This window comes from Pezoporus occidentalis, unplaced genomic scaffold, assembly GCF_034315485.1.
Source record: "Pezoporus occidentalis ecotype Australia unplaced genomic scaffold, CSIRO_AGI_Poc_V1 ctg3, whole genome shotgun sequence".
NCBI lineage: Eukaryota > Metazoa > Chordata > Aves > Psittaciformes > Psittacidae > Pezoporus > Pezoporus occidentalis.
The window spans coordinates 1,802,231-1,822,437 of record NW_026914940.1 but is presented as its reverse complement, the minus strand read 5'-3'; the positions used below and the strand labels follow the sequence as shown (position 1 = coordinate 1,822,437).

The window sequence follows — 20,207 nt, the reverse complement described above, 5'->3', positions numbered from 1 at the left end:
TTCTGTTTGTTTTATTAAACAGCTTGATCTTGGTGACGGGTTCAAACCACAAAATGCCTTCTGAAATCTTCTGGCAAAGCTGTGGAACATAGCAGAGCCAGAAGGTGCATTAACACTTAGAATAGCAATGTTGCCTGCACATTTTCTATGAGCAGAGAAGGGGAAAGGGGCACTGTACAAGCATTTATCCTTCTCCTTCTGTCCTGGGTTCAGCAGTAGCAGTCATTTTTCTCCTTCTTAGTAGCTGGTGAAGTGCTGTGGTTTTGACTTTCAGCATGGGAACAGTGCTGATAACACCGATGGTTTTAGTGGCTGCTCAGTCATGTTTAGTCTGACCAAGGACTTTGTGAGTCTCATGCTCTGCCAGGGAGGAGGGGAAGCTGGGAGGAAGCAGAGACAGGACACCTGACCCAAACTGACCAAAGAGGTATTCCATACCACAGCACGTCATGCCAGGATGTAGAACTGGGGGCAGTTACCCAGAAGGGCGAGATCACTGCTCGGTCGGGCTGGGTATCAGTCAGTGGGTGGTGAATGGTTGTATTCTCTTCCCTTGTTATTTCCATTATCATTATTATTGGTGGTAGCAGCAGTGATTTGTGTTATACCTTAGTTACTGGACTGTTCTGATCTCAACAGAATGTAGTGGGAGCTACATTCTTTCCATTCTCCTTCCCATCCCTCCGGGAGCGGGGGAAAGAAGGGTGCAGAGGGGTGTAGACTGTGTGGCTGACTTGCCGACAGGGTTTAAACCACGACACTCTGGAAGTGGAGATGCACCAAAACAATGTCAGAGCTAAGCCAGAGGAACCATTGAAGATTCTACCAGACATAGAGTTGCCAAAAGCACAGGTTTCCCTTTCCATTGATGCTGAATTGCTCTGTGTGTGCATATTCCAATGCAACAATATTTTGCTTGACTGATAAACTAAGAACAAAGGGAGGAAACTACATGTGAGCACCTCTTTGGATATGCTCCACACTCACCATGCTCGCTCACACTTAGAATCATCGAATCATAGAATAGTTAGGGCTGGAAAGGACCTCACCACCCTCACCATAAAGAACTTCTTCCTTATATCCAATCTAAACTTCCCCTGCTTCAGTTTGAGCCCATCACTCCTTGTCCTATCACTGCAGTCCCTAATGAAGAGTCCCTCCCCAGCATCCTTGTAGCCCCCTTTAGACACTGGAAGGCGGCCATGAGGTTCCACACAGCTTCTCTTCTCCAGGCTGAACAGCCCCAACTTCCTCAGCCTGTCTCCATACAGGAGGTGCTCCAGTCCCCTGATCATCCCTGTGGCCTCCTCTGGACTTGTTCCAACAGTTCCATGTCCTTTTTATGTTGAGGACACCAGAACTGCACACAGTGCTCCAGGTGAGGTCTCACAAGAGCAGAGTAGAGGGGCAGGATCACCTCCTTTGCCCTGCTGGTCACGCTCCTTTTGATGCAGCCCAGGATACGGTTGGCTTTCTGGGCTGCAAGTGCACACTGAAGCCGGCTCATGTTCATTTTCTCATCAACCAACACCCCCAAGTCCTTCTCCACAGGGCTGCTCTGAATCTCTTCTCTGCCCAACCTGTAGCTGCGCCTGTAGCTGTAACTTAGCATGTTCCCAAACTCAAATACAGAACAGTGGAGACATCCTTACCTTCTGCACAACTCCATATCTCTGGATGGCATCTGACAGCTGGTTCTTCAGCCTGTCCAGCTGAAGTTGTTCTTGCTGTTAGAAGAAAACAGAAGCTTGGTTAGCAGTTCTGTAGAGATCTATCACGTAGAAGACTGTGACCATGGGAAAGAGTCCAGGATGCTGCAAGGTTTTATTTTAGGAAAGGAGCACAGGATGTGTTGGATATTCAAGACAGCACCCAAGTCATGACTTCTGTGTGGTCCTGATATCTGAACTGAACACCTCCTGTGCCAAAGACAGACAGTGGGACATTTTGCTGTCCTGCTTGTTGTATAAGGGAGTACCACTCCAATTACGAGTTCTTAAAGACTGTGAAACAAAAGTGAATACCCTAGTGCCATCAAAAGAACAGAATGGTTATAGCATGGTATCCTGCTTCTACTTACTAGAATCCAGCCTCGGATTATCTTCAGGAGATTATAACCCAAACAATACTCCTATAAAAACTCCTTTAGTTGGATGACAGCCCATAGTATCATAGAATCATAGAATGGTTTGGGTTGGAAAGGACCTTAAGGTCATCCAGTTCCAACCCCCTGCCATGGGCAGGGACACCTCACACTAGACCATTTTACCCAAGGCTCTGTCCAACCTGGCCTTGAACACTGCCAGGGATGGAGAATTTACCATTTCCTTGGGCACCCTGTGCCAGTGCCTCACCACCCTCACAGTAAAGAACTTCTTCCTTATCTCCACCCTGAACTTCCCCTGTTTCAGTTTGAATCCATCACCCCTTGTCCTATCGCTACAGTCCCTGATGAAGACCATGAGGGAGTTCATCACCTCATTTGATGGCAACGGGTGATTTACTGAAATTGAGAGGTCCATCAGCCACGACAACATTCCTTCTGCCTTGCCTTGTGCCTGATTGTCAGAAATCACCTTATTTCTGTGTTTTCCAAAAGAAGCCTTTGTGCCTGGAGCTTGTCCCAGCAGAATACAGATCTACGCTTTAAACGCAAGGAATACCCCAGTCTAGACTGATGCAACTGCAGAATCACTGCTCTCCAATGGAGTGACCAAATCCAAACGGTGCTGGGCAATGGAACCTCTCCTAGAATTATTCTATCCTATTCTACCCTATTCTACACTCCTGGAACTATTTCAGGTGTGCAGGAGCTCATGTGTCCAAGTTTTACACAGCAGAATGAGGAAGTGAGGCACCACCTTAAAAACCAAGTAGCAAACAAACCCAAATCTACTCTAAAGCTACTAAGCAGAAATGTTCACTTTACATTTAAGCAGTTTCAGACAACTGCTTAAGGATACAAAAGTAAATGTTATAAAGGATGGGATAAACATCCTTAATATTTAATGGTGATATTTCCATACACAGACGGATATCCCAGTCTTCAGTTCTTCATCCAAAGATTTAAAACTGATTTTAGAACAAGTATCATCATCCCCATTCTACATATAAAGGTCTATAAAGCTTATGTTTGCTACACATGGAACCTAAGGTAGGATTGACACCCTGGAGAGCTGATCTAATGGTCCAGCACTTATCCTACAAAACCCAGGAATTCCAGATAGGCCTTTTATTTAACTCCTTTGAAGTTAGTTTGAAAGAAGCCCTAAAAGAGCCATGTGCTATTTCACATCAGCCTCCTGCCTTGTATCACAGTGATCCACTTACACCAGTATCTTTACTCCTGAAATACTATCAATTTGCTCAGTTAGGCATCCTGCCTCAAATATCTCCAGCAGTATTTGGAGCTTCAAGGGAAGTCAAGGCAATTCCCACCATGCACCTTCTTTGCAGTGCATTCCTGGTGGAAAATAAGGAGAAAAGAAAAAAGAACCATTCTTTGTCCATGTGTCTAAGCAAAGTAATACACAGAGAAACGGATTGGAAACAAATGATTACAAAGCTCTAAATTAGAATCATAGAAACATAGAATGGTTTGGGTTGGAAAGGACCCTGAGCTCATCCAGTTCCAACCCCCTGCCATGGGCAAGGGTGCCTCACATTAGACCATGTCACCCAAAGGTCTGTCCAACCTAACCTTGAACACTGCCAGGGATGGAGCATCCACCACTTATTTGGGCACCCTGTGCCAGTGCCTCAGCACCCTCACAGTAGAGAACTTCTTCCTTATATCTAACCGGAACTTCCCCTGTTTCACTTTGAACCCATCACCCCTTGTCCTATCATAACAGTCCCTGATGAAGAGAATTAATTAATGGAAAGCTTTTCACGGTATGAGAAATTTGATGGGAGGAAAGCTGCAATGGTACCCAGGTCCCCAACAGGGACTCAGAGCCCAGCAGCCAATCCCCACCAGAACTACTTATTCTATGTAAGAGATGAGGGCTACATCCTTTATACCAGAATTTGAACATTTAATTACTTAAACAGCACAGAAAATAGGAGTTTAAGAAATAAAACATGTTAAATTAATTGGCCAGGGAGAAGAAAAAGTTATTATGTGACGGCAACAGAGTGGCAAGTTTATCCCTCATGTTCCTAAAGTTGTTTGTGTGTCTATTTCCTTCAGCTCTTAAATAGCCTGCCTTTAACCTAGCCATTTTTCTCCTCATGACAATAAAAGCTGTTCTCCTGAGCATTTCCATGTGCTTCATGCGTAAATAATGACATTCTTGCATGGCACTATAATTGGGTTTAATGTAACCTTGCTTAATTCCCCTTTGGACCCAATTTATGTCACAAAACGGAGCCAGGTGAGCAGCACAAAAAAGTCCCAGTCCTCCTGTCTCTAAGAAAGCATTTTCTGTTTTACCAAGCTCTGGTGAAATAATTCTCAGGATATGCAAAAACAAGTCCTTATAGTCCATCACTCATCCAGCAACATGTTAAAAATGGTCCAAGTATTAAGGTTGATGCCTGCACAAGGTTGATGTCTACATTTGCACAGGGCAACTAAGATGATTAAGGGAGTGGAGCATCTCCCTTATGAGGAAAGACTGAGGGAGCTGGGTCTTTATAGTTTGGAGAAGAGGAGACTGATGGGTGACCTTATAAGTGTCTATAAATATATAAAGGGGGAGTGTCACGAGGATGGAGCCAGGCTCTACTCAGTGGCAAACAATGATAGGACAAGGGGTAATGGGTACAAACTGGAACACAAGAGGTTCCGCTTAAACTTGAGAAGAAACTTCTTCTCAGTGAGGGTGACGGAACACTGGAACAGGCTGCCCAGGGAGGTTGTGGAGTCTCCTTCCCTGGAGACATTCAAAACCCGGCTGGACACATTCCTGTGTAACATTATCTAGGTGTTCCTGCTCCGGCAGGGGGAATTGGACTAGATGATCTTTCGAGGTCCCTTCCAATCTCTAGCATACTGTGATACTGTGATACTGTGATTTGGAGAACAGTCATTCTGCTGTTCCATCTCCATCCATCACCCATTCATTTCTTTAGGCAGGCTGAATTGCACATGGACCTTTACAGGTTACAAAGGTAGCCTGGGGTGAGCCAGCTCTTCAGTCCTTATCTCATATGCATCTTGGCAAGGGCCATAAATCCAAACTACAAAAACTCACTTGGATGGAGAAAAGCAGTGCTTTATGAGCAGTGCTCTTTCTCATTGGAAGGGCCATGAGAACAGAGCTGAAGTAACACAGGACTTTGGGAAATGGCAGGAAGCATGTGAGGATAAAACATCAATCCAATTCCCAACACAGAAACTACACAAGCAAGGATGTAAGAGAAAACTGCTAGGGCAAATCAAGTAGAAAAGAATTATCCTTGTTCTCATTTCAGTTGCTAAATAACCCACCATAAGGGTGAAACCTCTCAACTCACACACCAGCTGGAGTTTGCCCCAGAGTATGTTTCTGTTCTTCCCCATGATCCATACCACAGGACAAAGTCAGCAGGAACACACACCTTTATACAGCTCTTTACACAAGAAGGTCAGAAGCCTTCTGTTTGTCCAGTCATTGCATTGGGGACCATGGGATGGGAATCATTCATACCCCAGTGGCAATGATGTTCATATGAGTTGAACCTACTGATGGCAGAAGAACATTCTGCCTGCACAGTACGTATGGGTTGCTATGGGGCAAGTTGTAATCCAGTGTTCTGCTCTGATCTGGTCACAGCCTGTAATTATCTACACCTATCACTGCCTTTGCACTAGCATAGAACACTGAATGAATGCCATATCTAGACATATTCCACTGCTTTGGTCTTTCTGGACACTTCAACACAATTTCAAACTCATCTGAACCCAGTGCACTCACTACACAACTGACAAGCTCATGTTGAGCCAGATGATTTCTGTAGTACTTTGACCCAAACTGAGTGAGACCCTGAGATGGATGGGAGTTAAGTCAAGGCTTTGTCACCGAGTTCTTTATTTCCCATTCCACATAACCCAGCTTGGGGAGAAGAACTGGTTTCTGCAGATGTTTTCCCATTGGTCATTTATAAATGCAAGATATGCTTATTGTGTAACAGAAAAGGAAGTTATAACAAGACACAGAATCATAGATTAGTTTGGATTGGAAAGGACTTTAAGATCATCCAGTTCTAACCCCCTGCCATGGGCAGGGACATCACACACTAAACCACACACATGGAGCTCAGCTTTAAAGCACCCACTACCTCCCACTAATACTTCTTTCTTCATTAATCCTCCCTCCATAAGACCCAGCATTCTCCCCCAACAGCCTCCTGAATGACACATACCCTGGATGAGCCTCTGACAACCTCAGACAGCTGCTTGATGGCTTTGGTGCTAGTCGTGATGGTTTTATTAGTCTCCTGCTGGGTTGCATGCCTGCAGGAGAGAAGAGATGATGGGAAATGCAATTGAGATTAATTGCATAATGAGACACTCACAGAACTGTATCACGCTGCAGAGCAATTGAGACAACACAACACAGAGCACATGGAGCCACAGTGGGACTACACGAGCCCAGGACCAGCAATGGCAGCCAGAAGGGTGTAGGAAACACCAACATGGGGCTGCCCAAAATGTTCTTACCCTGATAACCACAAAAACAATAGCTAAACAGTCAATGGGGAATGATAAGGTGAAAATCGGGGGTGGGCAGGTAACAAAGACATCACAGATGGATGGCACTGCAACTAATACTGTTGAGCACCAAAAAGAGATGGGACTGAGGAGTTACCTGAGGGATCACTCAGGAAAAAGTTGTACTCAGCATTTGAAGAGGCAGAAATTGAACAGGACAAATTTACTTACCGTGATCATCTACCTGCTAATAACATGGTATCTCCAGGAAAGCACTGTGAACGTGAAGTATTGCTTTATGAGCACTGGAACAGGCAGGCAGGGAGCCAAACCAGTCCTCTCCTCAGTCATGTTTATCCCTCTCCTTTCACCCCAAATGCTACTGCCATTATTTCTTGCAAGCACTGTTTGCTGGCTGTGTTTTTCTGGACTATACAAAATAGGGGGAAGAGACATAAATGGTACCCAAAAATATTTGTTAGCTCAATCCAGTCATTCCCAAGCTTTATAAGTCCAACAGGGCATTTTCAGCCTCTCCGTTTCCCCAGGGAGCACTTCACATCTTTCTAGTCAGAAAGGGGTGGTTTTCCATAATGCTTTGGTCAAAAACTATGCAAAGACTCAAGTAAGACCTGGGGAAAATGACCTTTTTCTCCCTCAGAGGCCACATTTGAGCCACGGTTGTATTGCAAAGACTCGTTTGTCAGTGCTCCTTTATCAGGGTGGGTGGGATGAGGAGTGAATCAGAGTTCTTTGATTAAAAGTGTTAAAATGACTACTTATGGCCCCTCTGTCCTGAAGATCCATGCCCTGTCCTGGCTTTCCAGCTCCTTCCTGCTTCTCTTTCAGTACTGATCAACACCAGCTCTTCCAAGGCTTATGTCAACCTTTTTAGCATCTCCTTTGAGGAACAAGGCCATCCCCCAAATAAGTCTTTACCAAGCACAACCTTAGCCACAAATACACTGAGACCCCCTCCACAAGCATTCCACTGACTGTCATTTCCATCTAGTCAGGGAAGATGGACACAAGCACCAATAAACTGGAATATTCACCCCCATAGCCAGTTCTGGCAGGGTTTTCTTCACTTAAGTGAGACCTCTGTGCAGACAGCTCAGATGGAAAAGCTGCCTAGGATGAAAATACACTTAATTTTATGCATTGTACCTATCAGGTATACAAGTGAAAGCTTAGTGTAGCATGAAGATAACATCTCTAAGCTGTAGAACAGTAATTCAGATGTACCCTAAGGGTTGAACGAACACACAGGAGGCATGGACTCCTTTGGCACCATACAGAGAAATCATCTCATATGAAGACAAGACTGGATCCTATAACTAGTTATTCTCAGCTCTGCCTAAGTTAAATTAAGATGCCATTTCTGTGCTCATCCATCAAAATGCATTTCATTTATTTATGATCCCAGGACCCACTGCACCAGCTGACTATTTACATCACTTCTCATTTGAGGTGGAAGAGGTTGTATCTACCACAGTCATCACAAGAATGGGAGCTGGGATCTGAATGCTGTCACATCACCTGCCTATAGGAGTTAGCCTGATCCCTAATCTTTAATTCAACTGAATCTTGCCACCAAGTGCATCAATTCCATAAGCAGCAGTTTCAAAATGGAGACATCCACAACTAATTCTCTTAATGAAATGCAAGACACTGGAGTTGACGTCCAGTCACTTTGCAGACCTCATTAAATCATCTGCCCACAGAACAAGTCAGGCATTCACAGACCAGCAATTCCCCATTCCCAAAGTCAAATGGTTTGTTAATCTCACGCATCTGAGCCTTCCCAATCTCCAAAGTTCAATAAAGGCTCCTTCGTTTGCATTCAAATGCAAGTTTTATGTGAGATATCTTACCCAATAAATCCACACTGTGCACAAACTCTGCACTGAGATGCTGCACAATACCTGGGAGCAGGAGTGCAAGGAACAAAAAGTGCTGCCTTCAATTCAAAATGCACTTTAATCAACATTCTGGTGCCTGCTTTTGGCACTTCCCGCTATGTTGTCAGCACAATTAACTTCTTATTCTTCAGCCTCAGAGATATGCTCAGGAATCAGACAGTGATTATATTTAATTTACATTAAATGCTATTAAGATCTTCATTAAAAAGCAGCCTTGAAACTCCACTCTCCGCAGCACTGTATTTTAATATGTAATGCTAACAAGATATTTCATTGTTGTTATTATTATTATTATTGCCTTTATATTCCTCACCCCATGGAAGTGTGAAAATTAAAGGGGTGTCTCTGATGAATATAATTTGGTTCTGAAAAAGCCCTCCACACTTTAATAAATACTCAGTCCGTGAAGACACCAAGTACCTAAAATACACAGACTACAGCGCTAATCTGAAAAGAAGCATTCTAAGGGTACAACCAAAAAGGGCATCTCCTAGGAAGAATAACATCCCTTGCTGTGCAGTGCTGCATGTGCAGAGATTGCAAAGACAATGCACTAAATAATACAAGAGGTACCACACTGCTGCCTAAGAGTTTCCTATGGCGGGTGTTTTCTTTGCCAGGGAAGCACGGTCCATCGCATCCATAATCCCCAGCACACAGCTGCTTAGAGTTTGTTCTTCTGAGCCATCATAGCTCTAATTTATTTATCCAGTTCTCAAACGAGCACAGCAAAGAGGCAGATGCGATGACGCCTGCTTCCCTCCTCCGCAGGGACGCAATGAAGGAGCTTAACTACTGTTTGCACCGCTTCTTTGAGACACTTGATGAATGACCAAATCAACACAAAATAATCACAACCCAAATGCTACGGCAAAGACCGACAAGGGAAAGGCTCCTCTCTGTCTCCCTGTGCCTGTTGCCAGTCACCATAATCCCAAAGAGCTTTGTTTCCTACTTCTAGCAGGAAAAGGCATTTGCATCTGTAATACAGGATGTGGCTTATTTTGCTTATCCCTAATAAGTTTTTTCAGATACAGATCAAAAATACCTTTACTGTACTGGCTTAAACATCATTTGATTTAATATCTCCTTCAGCACAGTGCAACTGCATAGCAATGGAATTTTGTTCATTTAAGAGCCTGATGGTCAAGCAGGCTTGGCCACAGTTAAGCCATGTGGCTCAGCATAAATTAAACTGTACTTGTCCTCTTCACAGCTGCTGCAACGCTAACTGCAGCTTTCCTGTACAAAAAGAGGTACAAACTGTAGTATGAGGAGTAAAGCAGTGAGCTGCATGACCTGTACCTTAAGCAGAAACAGTCTGAGTATCTGTATTTATATACATGCCATTGTTGTTGGAGAGATAAATAGGTGAGGTGCATTAAGCATGCAAATGGAATTGTTCACAGCAATCTCTTCCCTATCTCAAAGCTGGATTTTGTGAAGGACTAATGATGTCTGTGGGAACTGATGACAGGCCTCAGAAAAGTAGAAATACGTGTATATAAAACTTCATGCATTGGCTACAGGGACAGGTATGGAGCAGCAAGGGGTATGCAGCTCCTGAGCCTCCTATTCCCTTTTCTCCGCATCATCAAGGTGCTTAACTTCAGAGCAGAGCCAACAGAGGTCCTTCAGCATCTATAGAGAGGAGAACCTCCAAAGGTGCTGCAGAGATGTCGCCCCTTCAGCAGTAACCCATCACTTTTGGGTGTCTCTTACACAACCAGGATATTCCTATAGCAAAGTAAAAGATATTTCCAGAAACGGATGATCCAGGCTGGTGTTTTCTGCAGTTGCATTAGGAAACATTTATCTATAGGATGGATACGCCTCATTAGACCACTATAACTTACTGCCCATAAACAGCCCTACACCTCATCTTCTAAGGCTGCTGGCTCTGCTTCTGCATGACAAAGACAGTGAGCATCTCTGACCTATAAGTAATTATTGCAGATGCAAACAAAGCAGAAAGATGAGCTAGGAGAAAAGGTTATTTCACCAAGCCCTAAAGCATCTTTATAGCTACATTCACCAAAGAAAGACTACAGCTACTTGTCCTGGCTCCAAACTGAAACTCACAATGCAGTTTCCCCCCCCCCTTCTTTTTAGGACCTGATTGTGCACGTCGAGGAATTGTTTCCATCAGTGAAAGAAGAGCTCTGATTCTGACCTGTCAGCAAACCCCTTTGCATAGGTGTAAATCATGCAGGGGAGTAAAAGTCAGGAGAAATCCAGGCAGCCATTTCCAAGTTTCCAGCCACACAATATTCTATAATAAAAGCATCATAGATTTCCAATTTGCCTGTCACTGGAAAGCATTAGGAGATGTGGTGCTATTTTTCTTTAAGGAGCCCAGGGGATGCTCTGAGGCTGTGCAGGAAGAGAAGGGGAGGTATTTCAAGTCCACCTGGCGTGGGTGCTGTGTCATCTTGAGAGATGAACATGGCTATAGGCTACTAGCTGTGTAGTTCAGCCGTTCTGGATTAAGACATATGAATTGTAGTCAAATAGCAGCCCTCACAAATCTTGTCACACAAATGCAAGCCCCGGCATATTTTTCCGTGGTATTTTCTATACCTATTAAGCACCTTCTCTTTGCTATAAAAGATCAAAAAATGAAGAGGAAGAAGATATAAGGAAAAAGTTCTTTAATGTGAGGGTGCTGAGGCGGTGGCATAGGGTGCACAGAGAAGTGGTGAATGCTCCATCCCTGGCAGCATTCAAGGCCAGGTTGGACAGAGCCTTGGGTGACATGGTCTAGTGTGAGGTGTCTCTGTCCATGGCAGTGGCTTGGAACTGGATGATATTAAGGGTTTTTCCAACCCAAACCATTCTGTGATTCTATGATTCTATTGCTAAAACAAGGAGAACGCTTCCTCCCCTACAGCATTTGACCAGTTTTTGCAAGCAGCATTGACCTGCTACCAAAAACCTAGGCTTTTCAACTAAGACATCTCCAGGACAGCACATAAGACCCCCTCTTAACCCCACATCACCTACAGATTAGTTCAACATCACCTCAGACTCACATCTGTCAAGTCATTACTGACAGCTCAGAGAGCACCCAAAACAGGACCCCAGGGGAAGCAGCTTAACAATGGCATTGCCATTACTCACCTCTCAAGTTATTTTTCTCTCTTCCCACCCCTACTATTCCCAAGTTTCACTTTAAAAGAGCCCCTCGGATCCTTTGTAAACGCTTTGCTAGCACTGAACTACATCACCCCTCCCTCTCTGTCATTATCCAGTAAGCCTCTTAGCTTATCAGAGAGAGAAAATAATTCACCCTCATTTCATATTGATGAATCCCGGTGCCTACTGATCATGATAGCAATTTAGGGGTATTTTTTCCTTCAGGTGCTGATAAACTGCTTATTTCTCTTTAACTATTCTTGAGGTTGTACAGAAGGAGATCATCTTCCTGGACTGTATTTCAGCAAAAGGCAAGCACATTCCTCCCTTTCCAGCCTGAGGACCTCAGCTGCCCTCCGCGAGCTCTTCATATTTGCCGGCGTCTCTGGTATTACTGAATAATCCTTTTAGCGCCCAAAGATAAATGGCATCAAACTGTGACTATTTTGATTGCTGTGCCTGTGCTCTCTAATTCTGCCATGCCTTTCACATTTCTGCATTAAAAAGTGGACCACGGCTTAACATTTGTCATGGAAAGGTTACTGGGATGTAACCCTGCAGCGCTTCTCAGCGGCATAGCCAAAGGTGCCTGTAACAATACCAGGAAGCAATGAAGTGATGTACAACCTACATAGAGGTGTTGCCACATCTTTCTTTCAGTAATTTACTGTAGCTCTTTCCTGAAACTTGTATCAGAGCTGTCTCTCATAGAATCATAGAATGGTTTGGCTTGGAAAGGACCTTAGGATCACCCAGTTCCAATCCCCCTGCCATGGGCATGGACACCTCACACTAAACCATGGCACCCAAGGCTCTGTCCAACCTGGCCTTGAACACTGCCAGGGATGGAGCATTCACAACTTCCTTGGGCACCCTGTGCCAGTGCTTCAGTACCCTCACAGTAAAGAACTTCTTCCTTATCTCCAACCTGAACTTCCCCTGTTTCAGTTTGAACCCATCACCCCTTGTCCTATCACTGCAGTCTCCTGCATCCTTGTAGCCCCTTCAGACAATGAAAGGTTGCTAATACATTTTTTCACAATTTATACTCCTGTAGAAATCAGCTCCCGTATTTCAGAGTAGAATCAGAAGCAAAAAAAAAAAAAAACCCGTGTCTCCCTGTTTTGGAACTTCCCAGACATAAAACCCTCTAGAGCAAGTGCTATGGGGAGGAGCCAGAGACATGCACAGGCTCTGCATGCCCCTGCAGATGGCAGTCCCATCTATTGTTTTTAATTAAGATTTTGTTATTTCATTATATTGTGCAATATTTTATATACATTTATAATTTTATTATATTTTATTTTAAGATATTGTTATTATTTTAACCTCCATCCCAGTGGCTCTATCCCATATGGTTTTAGGGTCATGTGTGGTGTTAAGAGCTTCACTTCCCACTACATCACGTTTTCTGTCATTGATGGATATTGTTTTAACTGTGCCATGCTGCTATATTATCAACGATACAGCAATACATCCCCCTCACTGTATGAACCAATCCCAACCAATGAAGCAATTTGGACTTGATGATTGAATGTGGGTGTACGAGTGTGCAAGAATGTGTCCTGCACACACATGTATGCAGAAAGGAAGTGACAAATGCACAGGGCACAACTGAACTGCAGATTAATTTACCCTGTTATCCTTCCCACACTTGCTCTCTTGGATTTAGCATTTAACATGCCTTAAATACTTGGTATAGCAGTGTGAAAGGTAAAGATGAAGGGCGCTCTACTGATGTGAATGAGTGATCAATTGGTTTCATTCTCCTTGAGAAACTACGCTGAAACCATCATTAATAAAAGAGCCAGTGCTTTGTACCTTGGAGTATGAACAGGTTTGGTGAATGGAGATGTAGGGATTTCGAGGCTTTATTCTGGTTTAAACGTTGCTTTTGCTGTATAATGTGTTTTCTTGCCACCAAATTTTACGGTGGGAAGAGAACACAGATCAAACACGTGCAGAAAGGGAATAAATGACACAAATTTCTGAGATGAAGCATTTTCACCCCACAAAATGCATTTTCTTTTTCAAAAGTCCAACTTTGTTTAAAACCAGGCAAATTTAATGGAAAAATTAGTCCATTTCACTCAAACAACTGTGAGGTGCTTTGCTATTTTGTGAAGTGAGCAAGAAATCAAAGACAATCAACTTGACATACATTTCAGCTTGCTGATACTGTGTATTTCCAGTTATAGGGGTATTAAAGCACAAACACTCCTATGTGTATACTTAAATTAAGCAATGCGCCTAAACAAGGTTCCTTGATCAAGATTGAAGTGAGAAAGAAAAGGCATTAGCAGTGATTGCACCACTGAAATTGTCAATGTGGAGCAACCAGGCTGTCTTATAAAGCAGTGACAAATGTCCACCCTTAGACTAGCAAGAAACCTAAGCAGAAAGGCAATGACCAAGCAATTCTTTCACAGTCTGAAGTGCGAACCCAGGCGGTTTATCATCTCCAAGAAGCTCGGCTTTAAGACTCTACAGACAAACATCCAGAAAGCATCGAAACAGTGCACAAACACAAAGGCTTTGTGCACAACCATGGCAGGAATCAAGTACTATGGGTTTCAGAAGCAAGCAGGTTGTCAAAGGAAAATTGAAACTAGATGATCTTAAGGTCCTTTCCAACCCAAACTATTCTATGATTGTGTTAAGTTACACTGACACCCCATTCTGCCCATCTGTCTGATGACAAATGAAGGACATGTCACCATAAATCTCATAATGACTGATGTGTCTGATTAAATAGAATCCCAGAATGGTTTGTGTTAGAAAGGACCTTAAAGCTCATCCAGCTCCAACCACTGCCACGGGCAGGGACACCTTCCACTAGAGCAGCTTGCTCCAAGCCCCTGTGTCCAACCTGGCCTTGAACACTGCCAGGGATGGGGCAGCCACAGCTTCTCTGGGCACCCTGTGCCAGCACCTCAGCACCCTCACAGGGAAGAGCTTCTGCCTAAGAGCTCATCTCAGTCTCCCCTCTGGCAGGTTAAAGCCATTCCCCTTGGCCTGTCCCTACAGGCCCTTGTCCAAAGCCTCTCTCCAGGTTTCCTGCAGCCCCTTTATGCACTGGAGCTGCTCTAAGGTCTCCCCTTCAGGAGCCTTCTCTTCTCCAGGCTGACCCAGCCCAGCTCTCTCAGCCTGGCTCCAGAGCAGAGCTGCTCCAGCCCTTGGAGCATCTCCATGGCCTCATCTAGACTTACTCCAACAAATATCTCCTCTCTCTCCACCTCCTCTTCCTCTCCCAGAACGCATTTGAAGTACAGTAGTATGGAGATAGGGAACCCAGCTGTAGAAAAGATGGTTTAAATTACAAAGTGAAGCACAAAAGTTGCAGCTGATAACAGTGCTGGCTCTTCCTGAACACACTCCCTTGAGACACTTGTGCCAAGTACTATTTTCTTCTGATTTTTGAGAGCAAGAGACAGGAAAAGAGGAAACCCTGAAGATAATATATGGCAGGAAACAGCCTTAGAATATGTTTGCTTGTAGGATTTTTTATCTGCAGCTTTATTTGTTTTCATACCGCACTTCATTCTTAAAAAGCATGGAGCTGACTAAAAGGAATTGTGCTGGGAAGAGAAATGGATCTCAGCAGCCTACTTACCACCTAGTGCTCTATCCCGTATACTTCATCTGCCTCTTTAAATCTGACATCTCTGCAACTTTCTGAACATAAGGGCAAGCTGTGAAGTGCAAGGGAAATTAATATATTTATCCTGCACAGAGTGCAATACACTCCAAATACAGAGCTCCTGATTCCTAACTACATTTCTTTCTATTTCCTTCATTGTCCTCTCCATTCAACTTACGTTTCACTCTGCCTTGCATTGCCTTTATAGCAACGGTTTAATTTAGCAGGCAGAAAGATGTGTCTGTCTCATTCCAGGAATGATTATGTCTCCAAAAAAAGAGCATCTTAAAAGACACGCTACCGGTGAGGCTCCTCTGCTCATCAGCCCCAGAGTTCATCCATTTAATGTACCCCAAGTTGCTCCTTCTCACCACCCTCCAACTGACCATAAGGATCATAAAGCAGCCTAGCAGTTAGATTACAGAAACACAAGGAGCTTTATTGACCCATAAAACACCTGCAAGAGCAGCGATTTGAATGAAGACCACGTTTTGTGGGGCTGTGTTTTGCACCACCACCCAGAAGGCATTGATGTATGGTCCATGACAGAACATCTTAGGCTGCGGGCAGAAAGATGCGCACCTGTATGAGGAGAGCAGTGATTAAAATACATCACCAGTGGTCCAAAGAATTAAATCTCAGAGAGATACTTTCCTAACAATAATAGAGTGCAAATAAATAATAGAAGGACAAACAGAATACAAGATATGAAGAGATTCATTATATATCAGCAGGCTCTGAGGTGTGTTTCAGGCATGGTAAGACTACTTTTTCCCCCTGGCAGAAGGCAGTGGACTAGCTATATAATGAGCTCACAGGTATATAATGAACATTCCGTTTGCAGTGAGGGACAAAGGAAATATCCAATTGCTCCAAAACATTCTAATGTGAAGACTGTAAGTCCCGTTATCAGAAACTTCTGCTGCTGATAGCAAATTTGTTCTCTAGGGGGAAAATGGATTCAGCTTGAGGAACGCTGCTGAGAGTCCAAGGTAGGTACCTGAAAGAAGAAAATTACCTGATGGAAAGTCAATAATATTTCTCCTCTCCCTGAATTGAGGCTTACATGCAGAATAAAATATTCCAGGGACTGATTCTCTCTCTTTCCTTCAACACAACCTATTGTACATGCAACTAAGCTAGGAAATTATATATTTACTATCACATTGTGAAAATCACATTACATTTGTGCAGATAGGGACACAAAAAGAAAAGAAAACAGAAAGTCTCACTCCGTGCACCATAAAAGCAGCTAAAACAGCGCCAATATACTTCCTTGCAGTCTAGGTGCTTAAAACAAGCCTTCCATACTAAATAGTAAGTATATCAGGTTTGGGAAATAGCTGCCAAAAGGTTGTGCACATGGATCTAGCTGACAAGTTATTTAAATGAATACAGCTACAATATCTATTAAAGGCCCAATGCACAACAGGAGAGGTGTTACTGAGGCTTGTGATTGGCTTTTCCTTGAAAAATAAAAGGATCTACCATCAAAACAGGGTCACTTGAAAGGCAGGAAGCTAAAGGGAGAGATCAGGAATATATTTCCTTCCCTATTTTTCCCAAATCAACAGAAGTTTGTTCAGCTGAAAACTCAATTCTGGAGTACAATGAAAATCTGGAGATCTTGGATAAATGATGCTGACCTGGCTCATAAGGAGCAAAAAGATTTTTCCCTCCTACTTGTTTGACAGTTAACCCCTAAAAGAACCCCTAAAACTAGTTCTGCTGCTGCCAACCTCCAAGTTGTACCATGTCTTCTGGCTGGAGTATTCATTGCATCTCTTCCCCCTCATCACAAAGGTATGAAGATAAGCCAGCCAAAGGCCTGAAGTCAGCATGGGCAAGTTGTAAGACATTAATGAACCCACTGTTTTCCTTAACTGAGGTCTATGTCACACACCAAGGACCCCAGAAGCCCACTCAGAGGTGGCCTTGCTCTTGAGCAAGGGCTTGAATAAAATGACATCCAGAAGACCATTCCAACCAACACTACATTGCAGCTTGATGAGATCTGCTCAGTTCACTGGATTGATGCTGTTCCCAACCACTACAGTCCGAGGGGATCTTCCAGCCTTGAAGGCTGTCCCTGGTCAACAGTTTATCAAGATGGTTGGAAAGCCCCAAAGTAATCATGCTTGTGCAGGGAAATAAAAATAATCACTGCGTGCTCATTATCTACTTTCCTGTATTAGAATCATAGAATCATAGAATAGTTCGGGTTGGAAAGGACATGAAGATCATCTAGTTCCAGTCCTCCTGCCATGGGCAGAAACACCTCACACTAAACCATGGCACCCAAGCCTTTGTCCAACCTGGCCTTGAACACTGCCAGGGATGGAGCATTCACAACTTCTTTGGGCAACCCATTCCAGTGCCTCACCACCCTCACAGTAAAGAACTTCTTCCTTATATCCAGTCTAAACTTCCCCTGTTTCAGTTTGAACCCATCACCCCTTGTCCTGTCACTACAGTCCCTAATGAAGAGTCCCTCTCCAGCATCCTTGTAGGCCCCTTTAGGTACTGGAAGCTGCTCTGAGGTCTCCACACAGTTTCTCTTCTCCAGGCTGAACAGCCACAATTTTCTCAGCCTGTCTTCTATACAGGAGGTGCTCCAGCCCCTGATCATCCCCGTGGCCTCCTCTGGACTTGTTCCAACAGTTCCATGTCCTTTTTATGTTGAGGACACCAGAACTGCACACAATACTCCAGGTGAGGTCTCACAAGAGCAGAGCAGAGGGGCAGGATCACCTCCTTGGACCTGCTGGTCACGCTCCTTTTGATGCAGTCCAGGATACGGTTGCTTTCTGGGCTGCAAGCGCACACTGAAGCTGTGAGTTTCAAAGAAGAATTAAGTCATTACAACGTGGCAGAGCCAAGAGAACTGGTGATACATTTAGCTTCACTTGTCAAACAGAAAACTCCTGCCCATACATTTCATCCCACTAGCCCAACATTAATGGGGTATTTGTGGTTGCAGGCTCCTCTAAGAAACTGCATCAGATCATGAGCTTCTGCTTTGTTAGATCAAATTCATTGCCAGAGCTGAACCTTTAAGCCTACCTTACAGTCCTACACTAAAGGTAGCCCAGAGTGATCCTGAACGCAGCTGCAGCCGTTCTCAACCCAGCATGTTACTGTGACCTGTCACTTGTGATTGTCACAGGCAAGCTCAATTCCAGTTCAGATTTGGGCAAATCTTACACCCTTGGTGAGATATAATTTCCTGCCGTAGACGTGATTTATAATCTGTGATCCTACTTGTCACCCAGATGGGTCCTTATCACCCGCTTCTCATCCATCTGCAGACATGGCGCAGCGCGATGCTGTATCCCCTCTTCTCTCCAGCAATGAGGAGAGTTTTCTTTGGGGGTTGTTAAAGACACAGTCAACAGTGCAAAGGAGCCTCATGCAACCAGTGGCATCTCACTCACAGAAAGATGGTTGGATGAGCCTCTCTGTCACAATAGCAAGATCCCATTTTTAGTTCTAAAGCACATTCCCTACCAAAGAGACTTAAAGGAAGGGACCTTTTTACTCTGAGGGTGGTGAGGCAGTGGCACAGGCTGCCCAAAGAAGTGGTGAATGCTCCATCCCTGGTGGTGTGCAAGACCAGGTCGGACAGAGACTTGAGTGACATGGTCTAGCGTGAGGCATCCCTGCCCATGGCAGGGGGTTGGAACTGGATGAATTTAAGGTCCTTTCCAACACAAACCATTCTATATTTCTATGATTCTAAGACAAAAATATTCTGTCAGTGAGGGATCTTATCTGCCCTATAAACTTCCTATAAAAGGAACTTGCTGAATCAGATGTATTTGTTTGATTACTCCATATCAATCTCTCACGTTAATGTATTAAGTTAATGTCACTTTGGAAGTGTGCTTTGTTTTTATCCCAAAGAAAGGTCTTTGGGACCTTTGTGGAAAACAAAACCATCAATGCACAGAAGCGGCTTTTCAGCAATGATACAAAATCAACTTATCAAATGTCTGGATGTGTCCAAGGGACCTTGGTGGGGAAGGAGATTTCAATACCAACTTCTCAACCAGTCATCACATCATTTTAGGGACTTAATGGAGAGAAAAATAACACAGAACTATTCCTCTTCCCTCCTGCCTCCCTTCCTTGGATTGCTGCCTTTTGAACACTCTCAGTGTTGGAGTTGTAGCTCTCCAAATGCAAATGGTAGAAAAACAGCAAGCAAAATGACTTGAAAAGAGGAATATCAATTAATCTACCAATCAAATTCCCACAGACCAAAATCAAATCAATCTTTAAAGCAGCCAATCCAGTCATTTATCAGCTCCCTTCTTATATATCAAAGACAGCATGTCTTCATCTCCTATTGGGTCATGATTCCAGCTCCATTACCTGGCATGGCAAGTTGAGACCTGCTCAAATAGGTCTGTTCAGCTACACCTCCTGTCAGCTACACCTCCAAACTGCAAGAGTTACTACCTCTATGTAGTTGGGCACTAGCCATCAAAAAGCAGTGATATAGTGCCACAGGAATTCCATAGTTTTATTATTAAATCAGACTGAAAGATCATAGAACATAGAATCATAGAATAGTTAGGGCTGGAAAGGACCTTAAGATCAGGTTATGTCTCCTGTGTCCCATTGAGAGTCCTGATAGTCATTGAAGTCAAAACACCTTTACTATTCCCCAGTTGGCCTGGTAGTGATCAGGATGGTAAATTAGAGATGATATGAAGTTTACCAGGGTTGAGACAATACTCTTTGTTACGGAGAATCCAACACCTTTTATCAGCTGTCATGGATTACAAACTGTTGTAATCCCATCATCTGTTTGCAGATGGGATGGTTGGGAGAGAGTCACGGTATCTATTTCAGTTCATTGCTACCAACA

At 43.8% G+C, this 20,207-nt stretch overlaps 1 protein-coding gene and 1 long non-coding RNA gene across 6 annotated transcripts in view; one reads left to right on the top strand and one right to left on the bottom strand.

Annotated features, from left to right (window-relative positions):
* TSNARE1 (t-SNARE domain containing 1) overlaps nt 1-20,207 on the bottom strand; it is a 495,466-nt gene that overhangs the window by 266,093 nt on the left and 209,166 nt on the right. For all 5 annotated transcript variants that reach the window (XM_062626956.1, XM_062626958.1, XM_062626960.1 and 2 more), the window contains 2 exons: nt 6,349-6,439; nt 1,653-1,727 (listed from right to left, as the gene is read on the bottom strand). In XM_062626956.1, coding sequence (XP_062482940.1) covers nt 1,653-1,727; nt 6,349-6,439 — 166 coding nt within the window. The remainder of the gene's footprint in view (nt 1-1,652; nt 1,728-6,348; nt 6,440-20,207) is intronic.
* The window catches only part of LOC134167854 (uncharacterized), a 1,192,997-nt gene that overhangs the window by 1,128,331 nt on the left and 44,459 nt on the right, over nt 1-20,207 (top strand). The window lies entirely within an intron of this gene.